At 39.6% G+C, this 19,675-nt stretch overlaps 2 protein-coding genes across 14 annotated transcripts in view; one reads left to right on the plus strand and one right to left on the minus strand.

Moving 5' to 3' along the window:
* GFM2 (GTP dependent ribosome recycling factor mitochondrial 2) overlaps positions 1-17,782 on the plus strand; it is a 69,425-nt gene extending 51,643 nt beyond the window's left edge. For 8 of the 13 annotated variants that reach the window (XM_087862067.1, XM_087862071.1, XM_087862066.1 and 5 more), the window contains 4 exons: positions 4,981-5,160; positions 6,853-6,968; positions 10,754-10,936; positions 11,450-17,782. In XM_087862067.1, the coding sequence (XP_087718193.1) occupies positions 4,981-5,160; positions 6,853-6,968; positions 10,754-10,936; positions 11,450-11,587 (617 nt within the window). In that variant the 3' untranslated portion in view covers positions 11,588-17,782. The remainder of the gene's footprint in view (positions 1-4,980; positions 5,161-6,852; positions 6,969-10,753; positions 10,937-11,449) is intronic. The other 5 variants (XM_045809740.2, XM_045809747.2, XM_087862076.1 and 2 more) reach the window with 3 other exon arrangements.
* The window catches only part of HEXB (hexosaminidase subunit beta), a 37,361-nt gene continuing 29,473 nt past the window's right edge, over positions 11,788-19,675 (minus strand). The window contains exons 6-14 of the mRNA XM_045809751.2: positions 19,272-19,373; positions 17,197-17,326; positions 15,687-15,867; positions 15,093-15,179; positions 13,822-13,894; positions 13,026-13,200; positions 12,366-12,456; positions 12,153-12,257; positions 11,788-11,982 (exon numbers count right to left, since the gene is read on the minus strand). Of these exons, the coding sequence (XP_045665707.1) occupies positions 11,934-11,982; positions 12,153-12,257; positions 12,366-12,456; positions 13,026-13,200; positions 13,822-13,894; positions 15,093-15,179; positions 15,687-15,867; positions 17,197-17,326; positions 19,272-19,373 (993 nt within the window). The 3' untranslated portion in view covers positions 11,788-11,933. The remainder of the gene's footprint in view (positions 11,983-12,152; positions 12,258-12,365; positions 12,457-13,025; positions 13,201-13,821; positions 13,895-15,092; positions 15,180-15,686; positions 15,868-17,196; positions 17,327-19,271; positions 19,374-19,675) is intronic.

Here is a 19,675-nt window from a genome sequence, read left to right on the forward strand (position 1 = left end):
GCTCATATTAATCCTCACTACCAGAATGAGTATAAGAATTTGAAGTTCATGTGTTATTTTTACTCTATAAAGTGAGTGGAAAATAATTTCATCTATTTAATAATATGATAATGTTATGCTGATGATGTTCTTGGGAAAGTACAGTTTTTATGTTTCTGTCCCAAAATTTAAGAATTCATGCCTTTTCTATATATGATAGTTTCAATTTCGTTTTCTTAAGCACAGGAACATGACAATCACTCCTTTTCCACAAGGAGTAAACATGGAGAGATTTCAGAAAAAATCATAGAGAAAAGATGTTAAGGATAACCAGATGTAACTCAATGATTTATAAAAAAGGGCAGGTGGTTACTTTTCAGTAAAACTTGTAAAATTGAACAAGCAGAATGTAGGAGCAAGTGATATGAGGATTTCTGGTTTTGGACTTTTTTTTTTTTTTTAAAGATTTTATTTATTTATTTGACAGAGATAGAGACAGCCAGCGAGAGAGGGAACACAAGCAGGGGGAGTGGGAGAGGAAGAAGCAGGCTCATAGCGGAAGAACCTGATGTGGGGCTCGATCCCACAACGCAGGGATCACACCCTGAGCCGAAGGCAGACGCTTAACCGCTGTGCCACCCAGGCGCCCCTCTGGTTTTGGACTTTTTATCTGGAAAAACTGAAATGCTGGGAAAATGCAGATCTTTATTTTTTTAGAAAGAGAGCGTGTGCAAGCTGGGGCTTGGGGTAGAGGGAGAGGGAGAGAAATAATCTTAAGCAGGCGCCACGCTCAGCACAGAGGCCAACACGGGGCTTGATCTCACAACCCTGAGATCATGATCTGACCCGAAATCAAGAGTCAAATGGTTAACCTGCTAAGCCACCCCAGCACCCCTAAATAACATCTTTTGAATTAATGTCTGAGCTGGCTAGAACATATGGAAATTTCTAGTCAAAAAGAAAGCTGGAGCAAGAATCTCGGAAAAGAAGTCAGCACCAAAGCAGCTAGCTATTCTGGAGGTATCTGTGGTAGTTACCTCTAACCTAGTACTTGAGGGTCACATGCTTGTGGAAATAATTAACTGGGAAAGTCTTCTCCATGAAAAGAAGACGACAAGGAAACTTGTCTGTCTCTGGGGGCAAGGGGCAAAATTTTAGGAATTTGTAACCATTGGCTTCTGATAGGGTTTTTAACCTAAATTCATAAGAACCAGTTTTTTGGAGAAAAACTCCAAACAAAGAATTTAGTATAAAGGGCTGATGAATTGATAGTATTCCAAAGACCCTGGAAAAAAAAAAAACATGGGGCCTCTAGATAAATGTATGTTTAACCCATTCCTCAAAGAAAGTCCAATAGATAAAAGAGTATTAAATCACAATTCAAAAAATATTTTCAGGTTACAAAATCATGAGAAAAGGCACAACGAGCAAAAAAGGCAGTAGAAACAGCATCAGTCAAAACAGCAAAGGCTTCTGATATTGGAATTACTGGATGCAGGATATAAAATAACTATATTTTTGAAGAAATAAAAGGAGATAGAAAGTATTAGTAAGGAACAAGAGTTCATCAAGAATAGGGGCGCCTGGGTGGCACAGCGGTTAAGCGTCTGCCTTCGGCTCAGGGCGTGATCCCGGTGTTATGGGATCGAGCCCCACATCAGGCTCCTCCGCTATGAGCCTGCTTCTTCCTCTCCCACTGCCCCTGCTTGTGTTCCCTCCCTCTCTCGCTGGCTGTCTCTATCTCTGTCGAATAAATAAAATCTTGAAAAAAAAAAAAAAGTTCATCAAGAATAAACAGGCACTAGAACATTATGGTATGTTAAAAAGGAAGGAAATGCTCTATATTGTGGGGGAATGTCAGAAGGACACAGGAACCAACTTGAAGAGGCTCTACTGGCCATATCTGAATGAATTAGAATAGTGTTTAAGTCTAGTAATTATAGGCCATTGAGACAAAGTAGGGATTCATGAGTCCCTACTGGTAATAGATAAACAAATGGGGAAGAAGAGGGAGTTCTCCCGTAGAGTGGAGTACCCACTCCCGACTGCTAGATGTTGAGGAGGAGGGTTGGAGTAGGAAGAGAGTCATTTTGCAGCTCTCGTGATCATTAAATATTGGGTGTCTGGAGGAGCAGCATATTTGCATAGTCTTTAAAGGGTCTCCACACAGATGCTTATTAGTTGCAAGGTAAAAAACTAGTAAGTAGACGGTGTAGCAGTGTGATGATGAATCACTAATGAGGGGCAGGTTGACATTGTGTACATCCAGAAAAATTTTAAAAGTTACGTTACAAAAACCAAATTAAATGGACAAGCACAGTGTTCATAGATAAGACTAAATATTGTGTAGTTACCAAGTTAACCCAAAGAAGTGTGTCAGACATGAATACATATTATAAAGCCACAGTGGTTTATGATACTAATTAAACTAGAAACAGACAAATAGACCAGTGGAACAAACCAGAAGACCTAGAAGCAGACTCATACATATGTGGAAATTCGATTTATGTCAGAGTATTATTGCAGTTCAGTGGCCAAGGATGGATTGACTAATCTATAAATGGGCCTATGATAATTATCCATACGGAAAGAGATTTAATTACATTCCCGCTCCATGCCATACATAAAAATCACTTGCAGCTGAATCAGAAAACTTAAACATGGGGGTCCCTGGCTGTCTCCGCCTATAGAGCATGTGACTCTTGATCTCAGAGTTATGAGTTCAAGCCCCACAGTGGGTGTAGAGATTACTTAAAAGATAAAATCTTTAAAAAAGAAAACCAAACCAAACAAAAAAAACCCTAAACATGAAAGAAGAGATGCAGAATTTTCCCTGTAGTATGAAGTATGAAGAAAATCAATGCTGGGGCACCTGGGTGGCTCAGTCGTTAAGCGTCTGCCTTTGGCTCAGGTCATGATCCCAGCTTTCTGGGATCGAGCCCTGCATCTGGCTCCCTGCTCAGCAGGAAGCCTGCTTCTCCCTCTCCCACTCCCCCTGCTTGTGTTCCCTCTCTCTGTGTCAAATAAATAAAATCTTAAAAAAAAAAAAGAAATGCTAATATATGAAAAACAACAAACCCCAAAACTTTATGAAAGGAAAATCTTCAAATTTTGAAAGAAAATACAAAAATATCCTAGTAACCAGGATAAGGTAGGACTTATAGAACACCAGAAGTTGAAACCATGAACTAAAAGATTGATAAATTTGATGTTATTAAAATGAAGAATTTGTTTACTAGAATACACTGTAAAGAAGGCAAAAAGATAAAAGTTGAGGAAAGATATTTACATTATATAGAAAGTGACAAAACATTAATATTCAGAATATATAAACAAATTTTAAAGATCACTGAAAGTATGACAGCCAAGAGAAATGTGACCAAAAAAGATTCAACGGGTATTTCACAAAAAAGATACCCAGAAAACCCATGAACATACTAAGAGATTCTTAGTAATGATTAGGATCATGCAGTTTATAAGTATGAGATTCTATTTTACACCAGTAGAATTGGCAAGAATTAAATCAGTGCCAAGTGTTAGTGAGATGTTGAGCAATGGAAACTCCTAAAAACTTCTGGTGGGAGTGTCAATTATATAACCACTGTGAAAACAACTTGGTATCTTCCTTGCGAAGTTGACTGTGTGCAGACTTTACTACTCAGCAGTTCTTCTCCTGGGTTTATGCCCTAGGGAAACTCTTACACATGTGCACTGAGAGATATAAGAATTTTCATAATAGCATTGTAATAACCTGTAAGAAAAAACAGCACAAATATTTACGGACAGGGAATGTATAAGTTGTACTGTATTCATACCATAGAGTATTTTACAGCTATGAAAAAGAATGAGCTGCATCAATATGCATCACCCCAGAGGACCTACAAATGTGAAGCAGGAGGCGTCTGGGTGGCTCAGTTGGTTGAGCATCTGCCTTTAGCTAAGGTCACGATCCCAGGGTCCTGGGATCGAGCCCCACGTCAGGCTCCCTGCTGAGCAGGGAGCCTGCTTTTCCTTCTCCCTCAGCCCCTCCCACCTGCTCATTCTCTCTCGCTCAAATAAATAAAATCTTAGAAAAAATGTGAAGCAAAAGAAGCAAGTTGCAGGGTACATAATAGGATAACAAATTCAAAACACAGCAGAGTGAACTGTATTGTTTGGGGATACATGCATATGTAATATGACTAAGGAAAAGCTTAGGGATGATTAAATATATCATGATAGCGGTTGCTTCGGAAGACTTGTAGGTTACTGGTAATGGTCTATTTCTCAGTAGTTTTAGGTTTCATAAATGATCCCTTAAGTTAAAAATATTTCATAGTATAAAACTTAGCTCAAAAAGGAATCACGAAGAGGAATTGTAGGCTGTAATTCTCAGTTTTACTTTGGGCTGTATGTTACTCTGTTACATGGTCCCTCATATAAATACAGCGTAGTTTTGTTTTAGTAAAATATTGGAGATTGGTGACAGGTGTAGGTTGTTAGCAAATGAGAGATGCTGTTTTCAATCTTTAAAAAGTCACTAGTTTGAGAAAAGTCCGAAATGCATAAAACATTACTGGAAGAATATGGAAGTTAGCAGTTTATGGGTTGACGGAATTTAAAAAGACTTAATTTTCATTAGATAACCTTTTGTACTCTAGTTAAATAAAAGTTTTGGAATTAAAAGAATTTTAGGCACATAAGATATTTCAGAAAGTTTAAATGAGTCATCTGCATAGCAGAACTTGTGGGATCATCTGCCTCAACACATCTCAGCACTGAAGCAATATTGATCAGTGATTCACACCTGGCTTCTAACATTGGTGAACACAGAAGCAAACGCTTTCTTGGTAGAACTTTTTACTCTGTCGTGTTTATATTGTATTTAGTGCCATTGTAATATTTTCTCCCACTTTATCTTCTTTGAAACTTTAAACTTATTGACTGTAATTTTGCGAGTTGCGGCATCTTGATATCTTTCTGGAACAAATCTCTGAGGTACTATAATCAATTTGTTCATAGATACCTTAGATAGAACTGTAGGAGACAAACGGCATCTTGTGACTGTAGAGCTGGAAGTAAAACCAATTGAAACATCGTCTGTTGTGCCAGTTATCAAGTATGCTGCGAGTGTTAGTGAAGATCTTCCAAAGGTCTCCCAAGAGGCCGTTGAAAATGGAATTCACAGTGCATGCCTCCAAGGTAAGGTACTCAAATAAGAGTAAGCGCTAGTGTCACAACCACTTAGTCACTCCTAATATCATAGATTAATTTTGTCTTTTTTTCCAGCTTTGGTAGTATTTTCTTACTATCTCTTCCGATTATGTGTATGTTACACCTTTTTCCATTTTCCCACAGTCCTTGGATATTCTGTTCTGGGTGGGGGGTTTTTGGTTTTCGTTTTTTTTAAAGATTTTATTTATTTATTTGACAGGGATAGAGACAGCCAGCGAGAGAGGGAACACAGCAGGGGGAGTGGGAGAGGAAGAAGCAGGCTCATAGCGGAGGAGCCTGATGTGGGGCTCGATCCCAGAACGCAGGGATCACGCCCTGAGCCGAAGGCAGACGCTTAACAACTGTGCCACCCAGGCGCCCCTGTTTGTTTTTTTTCCCAGTCTTCACCTTGCTTTTCACAATTTTAGAGGTCTCTATGGATACAATTTCTTCCCTCCCTCCCTTCCTTCATTTATTTATTTATTTGTTAGCCCAAGCAGGGAGAGCAGCAGGCAGAGGGAGCAGGGAGCCCAGTGCGGGGCAATGGATACAATTTCTACCTCAGCACTTTCTTCAGCCATGTCCAGTCTAGTTATAAGCCCATCAAAGACATTCTTCATTTATTTTACTGTGTTTTTGATTTCAGGGATTTTGGTTCTTTTTTAGGACTTCTCCTCTCTCTGTTTAAATGCTCATCTGTCTGTTGTTGCATGTGGTCTACTTTATCAGAGTCCTCAGCAAATCAGTCATGTGATAGGATTATTACAACATCCTTACCGTGTCTGGTTCTGATGCTTGTTCTGTATTCATATTGTGCTTTTGCATTTTAATATGCCTTGTAAGTTTTTCTTGATGGCCAGACATGATGTACTGGGTAAAAGGAACGGCTGTAAACATGCCTTTAGTAATGTGGAGATCAGGTGTGGGGGAAAGGGAAGTATTCTCTAGCCCTAGGACTAGGATTCAGTTTTACAGTGAGCCCATGCCTCTGGACTGGGAGCTGCACACGTTTATTTTTTTTCCACTGGCCTCCGGTTGGACAGGACAGCTAGGGTGGACTGGAGTTTGGTACGTCACTCAAGTCGGTTAGGTCCTGCTAATGCCCCTGCTGGTTAGGCTCTAGTTAACTAGTTTCCCCTGACAGCAGGACTTTGTAAGAACAGTGTGCTCTGAAGTATTACAGAATGGTTTCTTTACCCTTCTGTCAGAAGTATAAGGAGATTTTTCTCTGATACTTAGGGTAAGAACCTGCTTGAGTTCCTGGAGGTAAACCTCACAAAATTGTGGGGGGTCCACCTTATGATTTATGACTGGGTCCCCCTGGAGTGTTTTAACTCCCAGACTTGTCCACACTGAGCCTCCAGCAGTTCATCAGTTATAGTTGAGGTTTCCTACCCTGGCAGTGGTTCCTGGGCTAGTGAGCCTCTGCTCCAGGAAGCTGTGACTTCCGATGTTCACCTGTCTCTCAAGTGTTTGGGGCAGTGGTTTTGTCCTTTGTCTTCTCCTCTCTTATGGATCCAAGAAGAGTTGCTGATTTTTCGGTCTGTTCCGCCTCTTACTTCCTGGGACAGAGTGACAGCTTATAAGCTGCCTCCATGAACTGAAAACCAGAAGTCCTCTCCCTGTATCTACTCCTCACTGCATGTTGAGTGCTAACACCGTTGTTTTTTCCTTGCGTAGGACCATTGCTTGGATCCCCAATTCAAGATGTGGTGATTACTTTACATTCACTGGTAATTCATCCTGGTACTTCCACAACGATGATTTCTGCCTGTGTCTCGAGATGCGTACAAAAGGTATAGAACTATCCTATGTTATCCTTTTTGCTTTAAGGTGACTCTCCTGACAGTAGTGCACCACTGCTGCACAGGCAGCCGTGCTTGGCAGAGCCTCAGACTGTTTTTTTTTTTTAAAGATTTTATTTATTTGACAGAGTGACAGCGAGAGAGGGAACACAAGCAGGGGGAGTGGGAGAGGAAGAAGCAGACTTCCCGCTGAGCAGGGAGCCCGATGTGGGGCTCGATCCCAGAACGCTGGGATCATGACCTGAGCCGAAGGCAGACGCTTATCGACTGAGCCACCCAGGCGTCCCAGTGCCTCAGACTGTTAATGTTGCCTTCTCAGTCCTATAGTCAAGAAGGGTTTGTACCTTGGAGAATCTTTGAGTTCTTAATCACCATGGTTATATTTGAAAGAGAACCTAGGAAATTACTGTTTAGCACGATGGCCAGGAAATCTCTGATTTTGCCGGAGAGGCAGGTTTCCTTAGTCGGCATTTCTGGTTTCCGCATCCCAGACACACAACTGTTAGCGGTAAGCGTGGTAGTTTGAGTAGGGGACATTTTGGGGGTCAGCCAGGCCCAAGATGGACTGTGATCTAAAGAACACTAAAGATAGAATATTAGTTCCAATTGTGGAGTTCCTGTTTATCTGAGTAAGACTACCTTAATCAAAGATCACTGAAATCAGAGAAGTCTCACTGAAAAAAAGTTTCAAGATAAGCACCTAACCTTAGGAAAGTAATCAAGCAGTCTGATCTTAGCATGGTTACCTGCCTGTATGTCCTTGAGCGTCTTGCCTCAGTAAGATACCAGAGCCGAAGTAACTCACGGGATCTTAGTGTGCTAAGTGCTGACTCTGTGCATTCCTTTCAGTGTGGGAATACTGTAGTTTTGTACGTGATTGATTTGCATTAAAACACTTGCTTTTTAAAACAATTTTCTAAAATTTTGGACTGTGTTTGAGACTTGATTTTCTACAGCTCATTTGAATCCAAAATTATGAAGTTAATGTAAATACCCTAAGTCCCTGACTTATGAAGGTGGAACGTAATGTCTCGTTTATGTGAGTTCAAGTTCATACTTTTTGTTTTAAGTTGGCTCTATGCCCAGTGTGGAGCCCTTGAACTCATGACCCTGAGATCAAGATCTGAGCTGAGATCCAGAGTCTGACACTTAACTGGCTGAGCTACCCAGACGCCCCTCAAGTTCATATTTCTTAAAGTTTTTTGATTAAAAAAAACCCTACATTCAAAAAGCATTATTTAAATAGTTTGCTTAAGCATAGCTAGAAATAATACCTGTAAATCACTCATGATTCAAATGTTGAGAATATCTCTAAAAATGTTTCAAGTTCTCCTGATCATGGTTTTAGTCAGTAACCTGAAAGATGATGTCATGTTTCTAAATTAACCCCAAGCTCCATTATATTGATCAGTCCTTCAGAAGCTTAATATGCCTTCTAAAAGTGTTTCTGAATTGGATAGTATATTTATTGAGATCATTAACTTCATGGGAGCTTACATTTACTCTTTAGTTTTAGTATGTTAAATGAAGTACTTCTAATAGAAGTACTGCAGCCCTTGTTAAGCTTCATCTAATAGGGAAGCTTTCTCTCTCCTTATTAGAAGTTAATGATGCTTCCTGTATTTATTGAGCCATCTTTGTTGAGTTTACAGTGTGCCGAGATGGACACAAATGGGATATGTCTGTCTGTCTTCTCTGGATTTATTTTACTGTGGTGAAGGCTAAACTTTCTGCTAGCTTAATTTTTTAAATTTAAGTTCAATTAATTAACATATAGGGTATTATTAGTTTCAGGGGTTGAATTGAGTGATTCATCAGTTGCATATAACACCCAGATACTACATCACATGCCCACCTTAATTCCCATCACTGTTACCCCACCCGCCCCACCCCTTCCCTTCCAGCAACCCTCAGTTTGTTTCCTACAGTTAAGAGTCTCTTAGGCTTTGTCTCCCTGTTTTCATTTTTCCTTCCCTTCCCCTATGTTCATCTGTTTTATTTCTTAAATTCCGCATATGAGTGAGATCATTTGGTATTTTTCTTTCTCTAATTTTGCTTAGCATAATACCCTGTAGTTCCATCCACATCATTGCAGACGGGGAATTAGGATTCTTGGAAGGAATATCTGAGCTGTCAGTTTGGGGGCATTCCAGAAAGCTGAAGAGCCTCTTCAGCTGTAGGACCGGATGAAGGCAGAGTAGTGGTGAAAGACTGTTGGAAAAGTAGTATAGAGTCAGCCCATAGAGAAACCTTTCAAAACGACATGCAGGAGTTTGAGGTTTGTTTTGAGAATAGTGGTAAAAAATTTAAATTTTTGATGCGGGCAGTATAATCACCGGAATACAGGAGGAACTAGAGGTAAGAAGGAGATAGTCTGGGACAGAGAATGGACTGTGTCTGAACTAGCATATCAGCGGTAGGAATGGAAATCTTATAGCTACTTCAGGAAAAGAAAGTAAAAAAAATGTATGTTCAGGTGAAGCGAAGATTATGAAGCCATCCACAGAAACAGGAAAGAGCACACAAGAATGTTTGTTTGTGAAAGGAAATGAGGTCATCTGGGATTGCTGTGGGATATTTGGACACTGTCCTGAAGCAGGCCAGTATGGTGTACAGGGCTGGGGCACTCAGCCCGTAGTCTGTGTGAAGTATGAAGGTTTTGAGGAAGCTATATCGATGTTTTTGAAACTCTGAATTAGGTGGTATTGCCAGGAGAACGTGAACAGAGGACTGAGGACAGATGCTGTGTACCTTAGTTACACAGTATTCAATCCTCTCCTTGGTTATAGCATTTTTCCTTTTAATGTTTACCTTTTCCCACTCCAGTATTTTGTCCCAAAAGACAGTATGTGAAGCTCTGTGTTAAGAATTGGAAAGAGAAGATACACAGTTGTTTGCTGCTGACAGTCATTATTTTTTAGCAATATTTTCATTAAAGAAGGAATGTTAGATATATTTTCTATAGGTGAGTCATTTCAGTTGGTTAGATTTTAAAGCTATGAAGAACTGTTTTACTATATACATGCGCCGGGTTTTGAAATTTCAGTGATAATGAGAATATACTCTTGATTTTAGTAATGTGGCCATTTTTTGTGATTGTGCTGGTGAGGGGCAGGAGAAGAGGTGGGGGAGGTGGTGACTGATCAGGGACAAAAGGATTTAAGGCCTAGAACCTTTACTTAATGCAGACGGTGAGAATGCCCCCTGTAAGGCCTCAGTAATAGTGAGGAGTGAGTAGTGGTGGAGTGAGAACAGAACGATGAACAGCTAACAGTAGGGTGAGGGCACATTCCAGAGCCCTAGCTCTCTTACTTAGGTAGTTTCCATTGCTAGGTCTCAGTTTATTAAATCCTACCTAATAACCAGAGCCTTAGGATGGTTTTGAACTCTTGGCAGGCTCTAGCTTTTAAAATCAAACCACTGGTACTTACAGTGCTTGCATATACCCTCCAAAACCCATTAGCCAGTTTGGGACTCCAGTTTGTTTGTTTCGTCCAGTGTCCACTTGCCTATGCATCACAGTGGCTTTTTTCAGTTTGCACGTTATTTATGTGCTTGTTTTTGCCTTTTGTCGAGAATGTGTTTCTGTATAGTAGGCATCAGGAACAAAACACATGGTTTCAGCAAGGAAGAAATATATTAGCTTTATAGACACTTAAAGCAGGCTTATTATGTCTTTTTTGCTATAGGTCTAGGCTTAGGTTTTTATGAATTTTTAATGGAAATTTGATTTCTAATTTAAGGAAGGGGGGTTAACACTGTTTTAACTTCTTTAGGCTCTGAAGAAAGCTGATAAGCAAGTTTTAGAGCCCCTGATGAATCTCGAGGTGACAGTGACAAGAGATTACCTCAGCCCTGTCCTGGCAGATCTGGCACAAAGAAGAGGAACCATTCAGGAAATCCAGACTCGTCAGGAAAACAAAATTGTTATTGGATTTGTTCCCTTAGCAGAAATTATGGTAGGTACTTATTGACTGGAAAGTACCTTTTTAAAAATTTTTATTTGAGAGAGAGCACAAGCAGGGAGGGGCAGAGGGAGAAGCAGGCTCCCCACTGAACAGGAAGCCCGATGCGGGGCTGGATCCCAGGGCCCCGGGATCATGGCCCAAGGCGAAGGCAGATGCTTAACCAACTGAACCACCCACCTGCCCCAAAAAGTATTTTTTTTAATACTGGAGATAGTTATGCTGAACAAAAGTAGACATCAGGGATTTGATTTAGAGGATACATGTTTGAACTGAACTGTTACGGCTATCCAGGGGACAAGAGCAGCCTGGTGGATCATTTCCGTTCTCCACACAGGTTGAGGTGTGTTGTACCAAGCTGTGGCACCAGCCTCAATGGCCTTTTTTTCCCCTTCTAAGCACTTACTGAGTCCAGGGAATACATCTGATTATGTATTCTGAAAATGGTGAAAAGATGAAGAGATACGTGAGGCTTAAATTTGGTAACAAATTATTTTGATTGATTAGGGTTATTCAACTGTGCTTCGAACACTTACCTCCGGCTCAGCTACTTTTGCCTTAGAACTCTGTAATTACCAAGCCATGAACCCTCAAGACCAAACTACACTGCTCAGCCGGCGGAGTGGCTTGACCCAAGTGCTGTAGGTCTTCGGAGACAACCTCATGAGCACCTCCCTACTGCTTTCTCAGTAAGAATTTTTATTATTTTACTAAACTAAACTGACAGTGGCACTGGAGCTGCTCATTCTGCTCTATGGAAGGAGAAATGATGTTGAAAGTTATGTACATGAACTGTACTGTGGATCTAGAAAGTTATTACTGTGGAATACATTGTTATCACAAGGTTTTTTTGGTTCTAAAAAGATACATTTTATTTAAAAACAGAATACGAAACTTTAATTTCCATGATTTCAAAATCAAGTTGACCGTAGAACAGATTGCTGTGGGCTTCGCCCTCTTCTATTTTCTTGTTTAGGCTCTTCTTCTGTACTCAAAAGTTACAGTATCCAGTAAAAAGAGGTTCTGCAGCTATTCCCCGTCTATAGAACAGATAGTTTTAAGTATGAATTAGAGAAGTTTTTAGATTGTAATTAAAGTCAGACTCACCACCCATAGCATTAATGAAAAAAAAGACTTACTACAAAATTCCATGTATTTATAAAATACCTTTCCTCCAAAAATTAGTGATTTAATTAGGATCCTGTCTCACCTGGCCATTCTGCAGCGGTGGATGGTTAGTCTGTCGTAGGCATCCTCTAGATCTTTGATGTTCTGTTGACTCCAGAGTCTCTCACCAACGGCACTTGCCCGAGGCCTGAGAGTTAAACCACACGTTAACCAAAGCAATTTAAAGTCTTTTTCCTAAAGTTTATGCTTGGGAAAATTTAAAAATTCAAATGTCACCACCACTTAAATTCCATACCATAATCTTGGAGTGAGGTTAGTTGCATCCACATATTCTCCCCATAGGCAAGCTTCTCCACCAATGACAAGTTTTTTCTGTTCTTGAGAACCTGCATTAAAATCATTGAATTGATGTAAATGAAGTAGTTGCTCGAAGCTTTTACACAGAGGCAAGAACTGGTTTCTCGTTCCACCTTTGTTGTAGGGCAACGTTGCTGTTGTGTGGTCAGCAGAACCTTGGGAGATATTTGTGCTTTTGGCACCAAAAAAGGGTAGCAAACTTTATTCCCATAGTGCTTGTTAGCCTATTTTGACTTTGTTTTACTTGGGTTCCAGAACCATTTTTCCCTCTTGTTGCCAATGAACAGTGTGCCACAATCTCAGAAAATACCTTCTAGAGAAAGTTATGTCAATTCCTAATAGACTTGAGATACTTTTTTCTTGAAGGAAATTTGGTGTTTAATGAAGCTGGACTAAGTAAAACTGTTCTTAAGGAACAGAGTCTGAGAGCCTAAAGCTCTGCCATTCCTCCTGCTACCCCATCCCTCCAAGGATGCAGACCCAAAGACTACGCGGCCTAAAATCCATGGAACTGGACCACAACCTTCCTCATGTTTTACCAGAGGAGACACAAGGTTAACGCAATCAAGGGTCTTGAGGGAAAGTATGCTTCACTTACCATCAAAATCAAGAGGGTCCACTTTATAGTAATTTCTCCAATCTTGTCCGTAACTAATCCAATCTAAGTACCAAGGAGCAGAAAGGATCACAGGGAAGCCTGCTGCCGTGACTGCAGCTTGTGTCACAGGATACATTTCATTTTTCCATACTTGAACAACCGTGCCTGGGTTTAGCTGTTCAAGTTAAAAACAGTACATGTGATGAGGTCCAACAATTACAAAGCCACTGTAGCTAGAAAAATAACTTCCTAAGATTCTTTTTTTTCCCCTTCAGAGCTAGTACTAAACATTACTGGCTGTAGAGCCTTAAAATTAGAAGTCTCATCAGCCTTAAGGTTGGATATTTAACTTCTGCCTATATATGCCACCACATTGGTAAAATGCACTAAGGCTTTATTCCCATTTGTACCACACTACCGTTATTGTGACTTTGAGGATGTCACCCTTCTGGAAAGATAACACTAGTAGCTGGATTTGAAATAGTCACTTACCTGAAGGAAAAAAAAAAAAGCACACACACTGACAATTTAAAACTACCTTTGTAGCAATACTGACTCATTCATTCTTGTTTTTTCTGCCCTTATGTGACAAATAATGAGGTGGTGGGGGGAGGAAGGTGGAAGGGAGAGATGGAAAGGTGGCACTGGTCTCAGTCTACCACTGTTGCCCAAAGTTTAAATTCAAAGGTGAGCTAACTTCCTCATCATGTTGGCAACAACTTCCTTAGGGTTCCTTCCTTCCAAGATGTAAGTCTCTCGTATTATTAGAATCAAATGCAGTCTGCATACTACTCACCTTTGCGTGATCGTCAAAAACCTCTTGCCAGACTATGGCTCCCTTGTTTACAGTTGAAACGATACCCAAAAGCCTGCCGTTGAGGAGGGCAGGGGGGTGGGGGAGAAAAGAAGTTATTTCAGAGCATGAGCTTAACAGTGAGTTTAAAGTACGAACGTTTTCTATAGAGGACTGCAGTGTTGGGAGGGCCTTTCATTACAGCACAGCTTCAGAGCAGAATTTGCTACGGTTTTTCCAGCACATGGCTCAGCATGTCACACAGGAGAGGGGTTTAAAAGTCATTTGCTGAATGAACGTGCTAAGCATGTCCCGAAGCGGGGAGGACATGGCAACTCGCAGGGTAGTTTACAAACCACAATGTCTGGTAACTGCATGGATAGCTTAGAACAAACTGTAATTTAGCCTGTGATGTCAACTATATAGCATTCAACAGTTGCTGATAATTGGTCCGCAAATATTTCCTGGTATTTAGACAACGCCAGGTATTCTGCAGGATTAGAATGTACCACACAAAAAGCAAAACAGGAAAAGGCTAGAATCTGACCTTCCTTAATTCAAGATTTGGAAAACTATAGCTTGTTCTGGATGGCTCATTAGCCAAGAGTGGTTTTCACACTTGTAAATACTGTTTAAAAAACAAGAGTACTATGTAACCATGGGGCCCATGAAGCCTAAAATATTTACTATCTGGTCATTTAAAAAAAGTTTACTTATATAAAACAGTACCATTCCTGTCCAAGTTCCTGCAATGATGGAAACAGTCTATCTGTGCACTTTGCAATGTGGTAGCCGCAAGCCTCATCCAGCTATTGAATACTTGACATGTGGCTGATGTGACTAAGGAACTGAATTTATAATTTTCTTCCTTTTAATTTAAATACAGCCACCTGCAGCTGTGGTTACCATACTGGACGTCACAGATACCAAGTAAATGTTTCTGGAGTTGACCAAAGGAGATGAAATCCACAGGCTGGACAGTGATAAAAACTTCACAGGGAAGCTAGGGCTTTGAACTGAATCCTCTGAGCAGGGGAGGGCTACCCTTCATCACTACAGTTTTAGTCATCATATCATTGCTTTACAGAAAGCAGTAGATACTGCTTCCTTTTGATGATTTTTTTCACTGACACTCTGGGCAACAAAGTATACAATATCTGCACTTTGACAAGGGGTGGCTAGAAAAAGGAAAAAAAAAACGGCACTAAATAGCTAACCCTTTTACAAAAAGCACAGATGAAATAAACATAGAAGCAGGCTAACAAGTCACTTACTTTTGAATATAGAAAGACTGTAGTCTTTGAAAATCTCTGCCAAAGCCTTTCTTCTTCATGAAAGCGATGACTTCTGGGTTGGACTCCCTTTAAACAAAAACGGTGATTAAAATTGCATTAAAAGTTTGATAAACCCAATGTCTTTAAAGCAGCATCCATCCCTAGTTTCGTTTGTGCATATTTGGAACTATTAAACTACAATTTTAGGGAGAAAATGAGCCTGAAAAACTTTATTATGAGTTATCCTAGTTTTCCACTGCAAATAATTTTTTTCTAGAAGCTGGTTTCTTGTGAAAATGGCTTTCCCTCCCTCGTGCCTCTCTACGGCAACTGGCAAAGACAATTTTTATTTGAAATAATCTCCCCCACTTAATCACCGCCGTTTCCCCAAAGCCATTCCTGTTCACTGTTTTCAATCTCCACGGTCTTTCACATCTTGATTCTCCTTCCTAAAAGCTTGTACTCTGAAGTTATGTTACTAAAAACCTTACAAGCAGAGATCTTCCCCCCAATCTTTCTTTTCATGTGGAGACCTCTAATACCTACTTCAAATGCAACGGTTAAAAAAATAAGGATTTTAAAGAATTGTCATACCAACATGTAAATTCCACTTCATCTCCTCCCAAGTGAACAAACTGATCTGGAAACACCGTACTAACTTCTTTGAAAAACTGAGACAGGAAGCAGTAAGTTGAATTCAGAATAGGGTTTATAGGTCCAAAGGTCCCAGACTGCTTAGGTCCATTGTAACACGGAGTCAGGAGGTTTTTCTGACCTGGAAGAAGTATTTTAATCACAAAGACAGACATGGGTTTGCATATGATTATACTTTCTTTTGTTGAAGCTGTTAGAGAATTTATACAGAAAAAGGTAAGCACATTTACTAAGAGTTACTGTGGTGGTTAACTTCTTCCAAATAAGATAAGGAGTTGTTTCTTGAATCCTATCCCCTGTACCTCTTTTTTCCCTTTCCATTACTCTAATTTATCTACTTCAAATATTTCAAATATTAACTCCCAAATCTTCAACTCACCCAGACCCTTTTTCTTGATCTTCAATCCATATTTCCAATTTCCTGCTCAACACAATTAGATTAACCCACAGCTGCACTTCAGATACCACCTAAAAAAAACTAAATTCTCTGCTCAGTAAGTTCCTGCAGGAGCTCCTTCTGATCACTGTTTTCTGGTGAGGGTACTACCATCCTCCTCCTAACTTTTCCTTCTCCTCCAGAGTTGATCAGCTGCAGCTGCCAAGTTCTGTGGATCATATATTAAGAATGTCTCTCAGTTCTGTACATTATTTTCCATTCCCATTATCGCCATTCTGGTCTAGGACTTCAGTTTCTTTCCCCTTCCAAACTGTCACTTCCTCACATAGGTTTTCCTGGAGTGTGGGCCCGATCATGTGATGCTTCTTCCCTGTAACATTCAGTGGCTTCCATGTGTCCTGATGGAGCCCACATGGCTCACCCAAGGCCCTCTACGTTGTGCTTCACCAGATTTCCCAGTATTCTCCAGGTCTACGCTGGTAATAAATGCTGAACAATTATAAATGCTGGCTGCTGTGTTATGTGCTTTATATGCATTATTTAACCCTCAAAAATATTACATGACCATTAGTACATTTTAAAGATGGGGAAACGGAGGTGAGACATCCTATATAACTTGTTCAAGGTCCCTCAGTTTAGAAAAGGCAGAAACAGGATCAAACCCAGGTAGTGTGGCTCCACCGCCAGTTCTTACCCGCCCTGTGGTGCTTACTGCTCTTTGCTGCGTTACCCTGGTTCGGCTAATGCCTTTCCTGTTAAACATGAATATATTTTTTGATCTCTCAAGAGCATTTTAAGTGTTCTTCTCTTCCATGAAACCGTTTCTTACATTGACTTAGCACGCTTTACTTGTAATCTCTCTTTTAGCCCTTGTTTTCATACTTTGGGCAGTGCCTAGCATAGTAACTTGCTCACGATAATTACTCAATTCCATCTGTCAATAGTGCTACCTTGGTGCAAACCACAGTTAAGAACAAAATGAATAAACATCAGGTCATAAAAGATGGAAGAACTCAGGTACTCACTTTGTAACTTAAAAAAGACACTCCTTACCTTTTCCCCAAGACTGTGTATGTCCAGGACTATCAAATTCTGGTATGACTCGAATCCCTCGTAATCGGGCATATTCTATCACTGTACGGACATCATTTGGTGTATACACATGAGACAAAGAATAGCTTCCCTATAAAAGCCATATTTATTAAAATGTATGGAATGTATTTGTCTAGGATACTGTGAACAGTTCTGTTTGGTATTGGATAGGTGATTTTTCTAGCATCACTATGTATTAAACAGTCCTATGCGATGTTGGGAGATTTTTTTTTTCTTTAATCCCATTTTATTTTTTTATTCGTTCATTCATTCCTTACTAAGCTCTGCGTCCTATGTGGGGCTTGACCTCACAACCCCAAGATCAAGAGTCACATGCTCTACTGACTGAGCCAGCCAGGCGCCCTGGAGGACTCATTTAAATTATTTGTTTACCATATCTTATCAGTAAGCTCTCAGCACACTGTGGGTTAATTCCGGATTTAAGAATAGACCTATCTCAGCCAGAAACTCTTGTTTCAGGAACATCTACCATCATGTAACCATACAACAAAATAGAAATAAAATGTTTGACTGCAAAGCGTGTGAACTTTGAGTACAGTGTTCTTTTCAGTTTTACAATAAAAATTTACACACTATTACAAAGCTGAGCTGTCACCTTTCAAAGTCATTTTAATTACCATCAGCTTTAAAAACATCCCCAGACATGCTAAGTGATTTGGGGTTTTTTGTTTTTTTAGATTACCCTCAATCCCTTTATAAGTCACTTGAAAAATTAGTATGGGTTTTAACTAAAGATAAAGGTCAATTAAAGGTGTTACTGTAGCACATTTTTCAAGGTATAAATATTACATAGAAATTATAAGCTATATCTAAATTTATAAGCAGATCAGATCTACTCAATTATAATATAAGAGACAAAAGAATGTATTAATTGACAGTATAGGGATGCAAACAGCAAAAACCAGACTTTGGGAAGCAGAAAAATGATTTAGTTTTAACAAAAGTAACATTACCCCAAAAAAAGTAAATGGGCGGGGATGGTCACCTATATATCAAAAGACAATTAATGGACATACGAACTGACCACTAGGTATGGAACGCATCTGCATCCCATTGCAGGTAAGATTGTTTTCATTAAGAAAAGGTAAAGGCACTTGGGGAAATGTAAGTAATGATTGGCTACCTGGATTGTTAATTTTTCAGCTGCAATATATTATGGGGTTTTTTGTTTTAACAAAAACAGACCTTTTTACAAATGAGATATGCAGTCTGGGATTTTCATGAAAAATAATGGTGGCAAGGGAGGGTGAGTACAGGTGATACAAGACTGGCCAGGTACTGATTACTGAAGCTGGGTGACAAGGACATGGAAGTCATTATTCTACTTGTGCATATGTTTGAGATTTTGTGTAATAAAAAGTAAAGCAAAAGCAAACAAAAACAGAGGAGTGCCACGAACATTTCAACCTGTACTACATCGTAACAATGGAAGAAAGCTTGGGATTAGGGACAGAGGACAACATTTAGAGTCCTGGGTTTGTCCCTTCCTAACTGCAACTTGGGGTGAGGAGGTCAGTAACAGTCTGTATTTACAGGGGGATTAAATGAGATGACATGAGGCTTGCTCCCACCTCCAGTCTTTCATAATACACTTAATCTGAACACTTTCTGAGACAACCATTAATTTTTTAAGGAGCTCTCATCTCTAAAATTCTCTATGTAGTTTTTCAGAGAGAAAAAATCCTTTCACAGAATCCAATACAATTCTAGCCTACATGATAACAGTACTTAAACCTTTTATTAGTTATGAGTGTTTCAGGTCTCCTATATTCATTAAGTTTTTTTAAATTTTATTTGTGTAACAACTAGAGATTATTTACGTTTACAATAACTTAACAACTATAAAAACAGTTTTATGGATCTAAATTGCTAAGCCACAGCCTATTAAAAAGGTTTTAAACCATAACCGTCTTTCACACTTTAATTCTATCTGTAAGAAACATTTAAGCTAAAAACTTCTGATGAAACCAGACAAACATTTTTGAAGACAGACTATAGTAACATCAATTACTCACTTTGTTGCTTAACTCGGGAAAAGCAACGCTCTGGTAAGGGAAAGACTGGTCATCAACTATATGCCAGTGGAGAACATTAAACTTATTAAAAGCCATGGCATCCTGCAAGCAAACATGTTTAAAAAAATTACATATAATACACACACAGATGTAATATACACAGACATAATACATACACAATCCAATTAACTTATCTATATTCAAGATCATTTCCAACATGTCTACTCCCTTTTACATTTCTTTTTCAGCAAAGCGAGAATGCGAAAGAAGTATAACGTACCTTCTATACTTCATGTGACATGTCACTTTTCAAAAGGCCTGTTCAGCATGTTTATTCTAAACAAGGAGCTAGAACTTTGTTCTATGAGAAGGTAGCAGTCTTCTAAATTCCAAGTATTTAGGAG

The sequence above is a fragment of the Ursus americanus genome, chromosome 5 (genome assembly GCF_024610735.1).
Source record: "Ursus americanus isolate L20-20 chromosome 5, mUrsAme1.1.p, whole genome shotgun sequence".
Lineage (NCBI taxonomy): Eukaryota > Metazoa > Chordata > Mammalia > Carnivora > Ursidae > Ursus > Ursus americanus.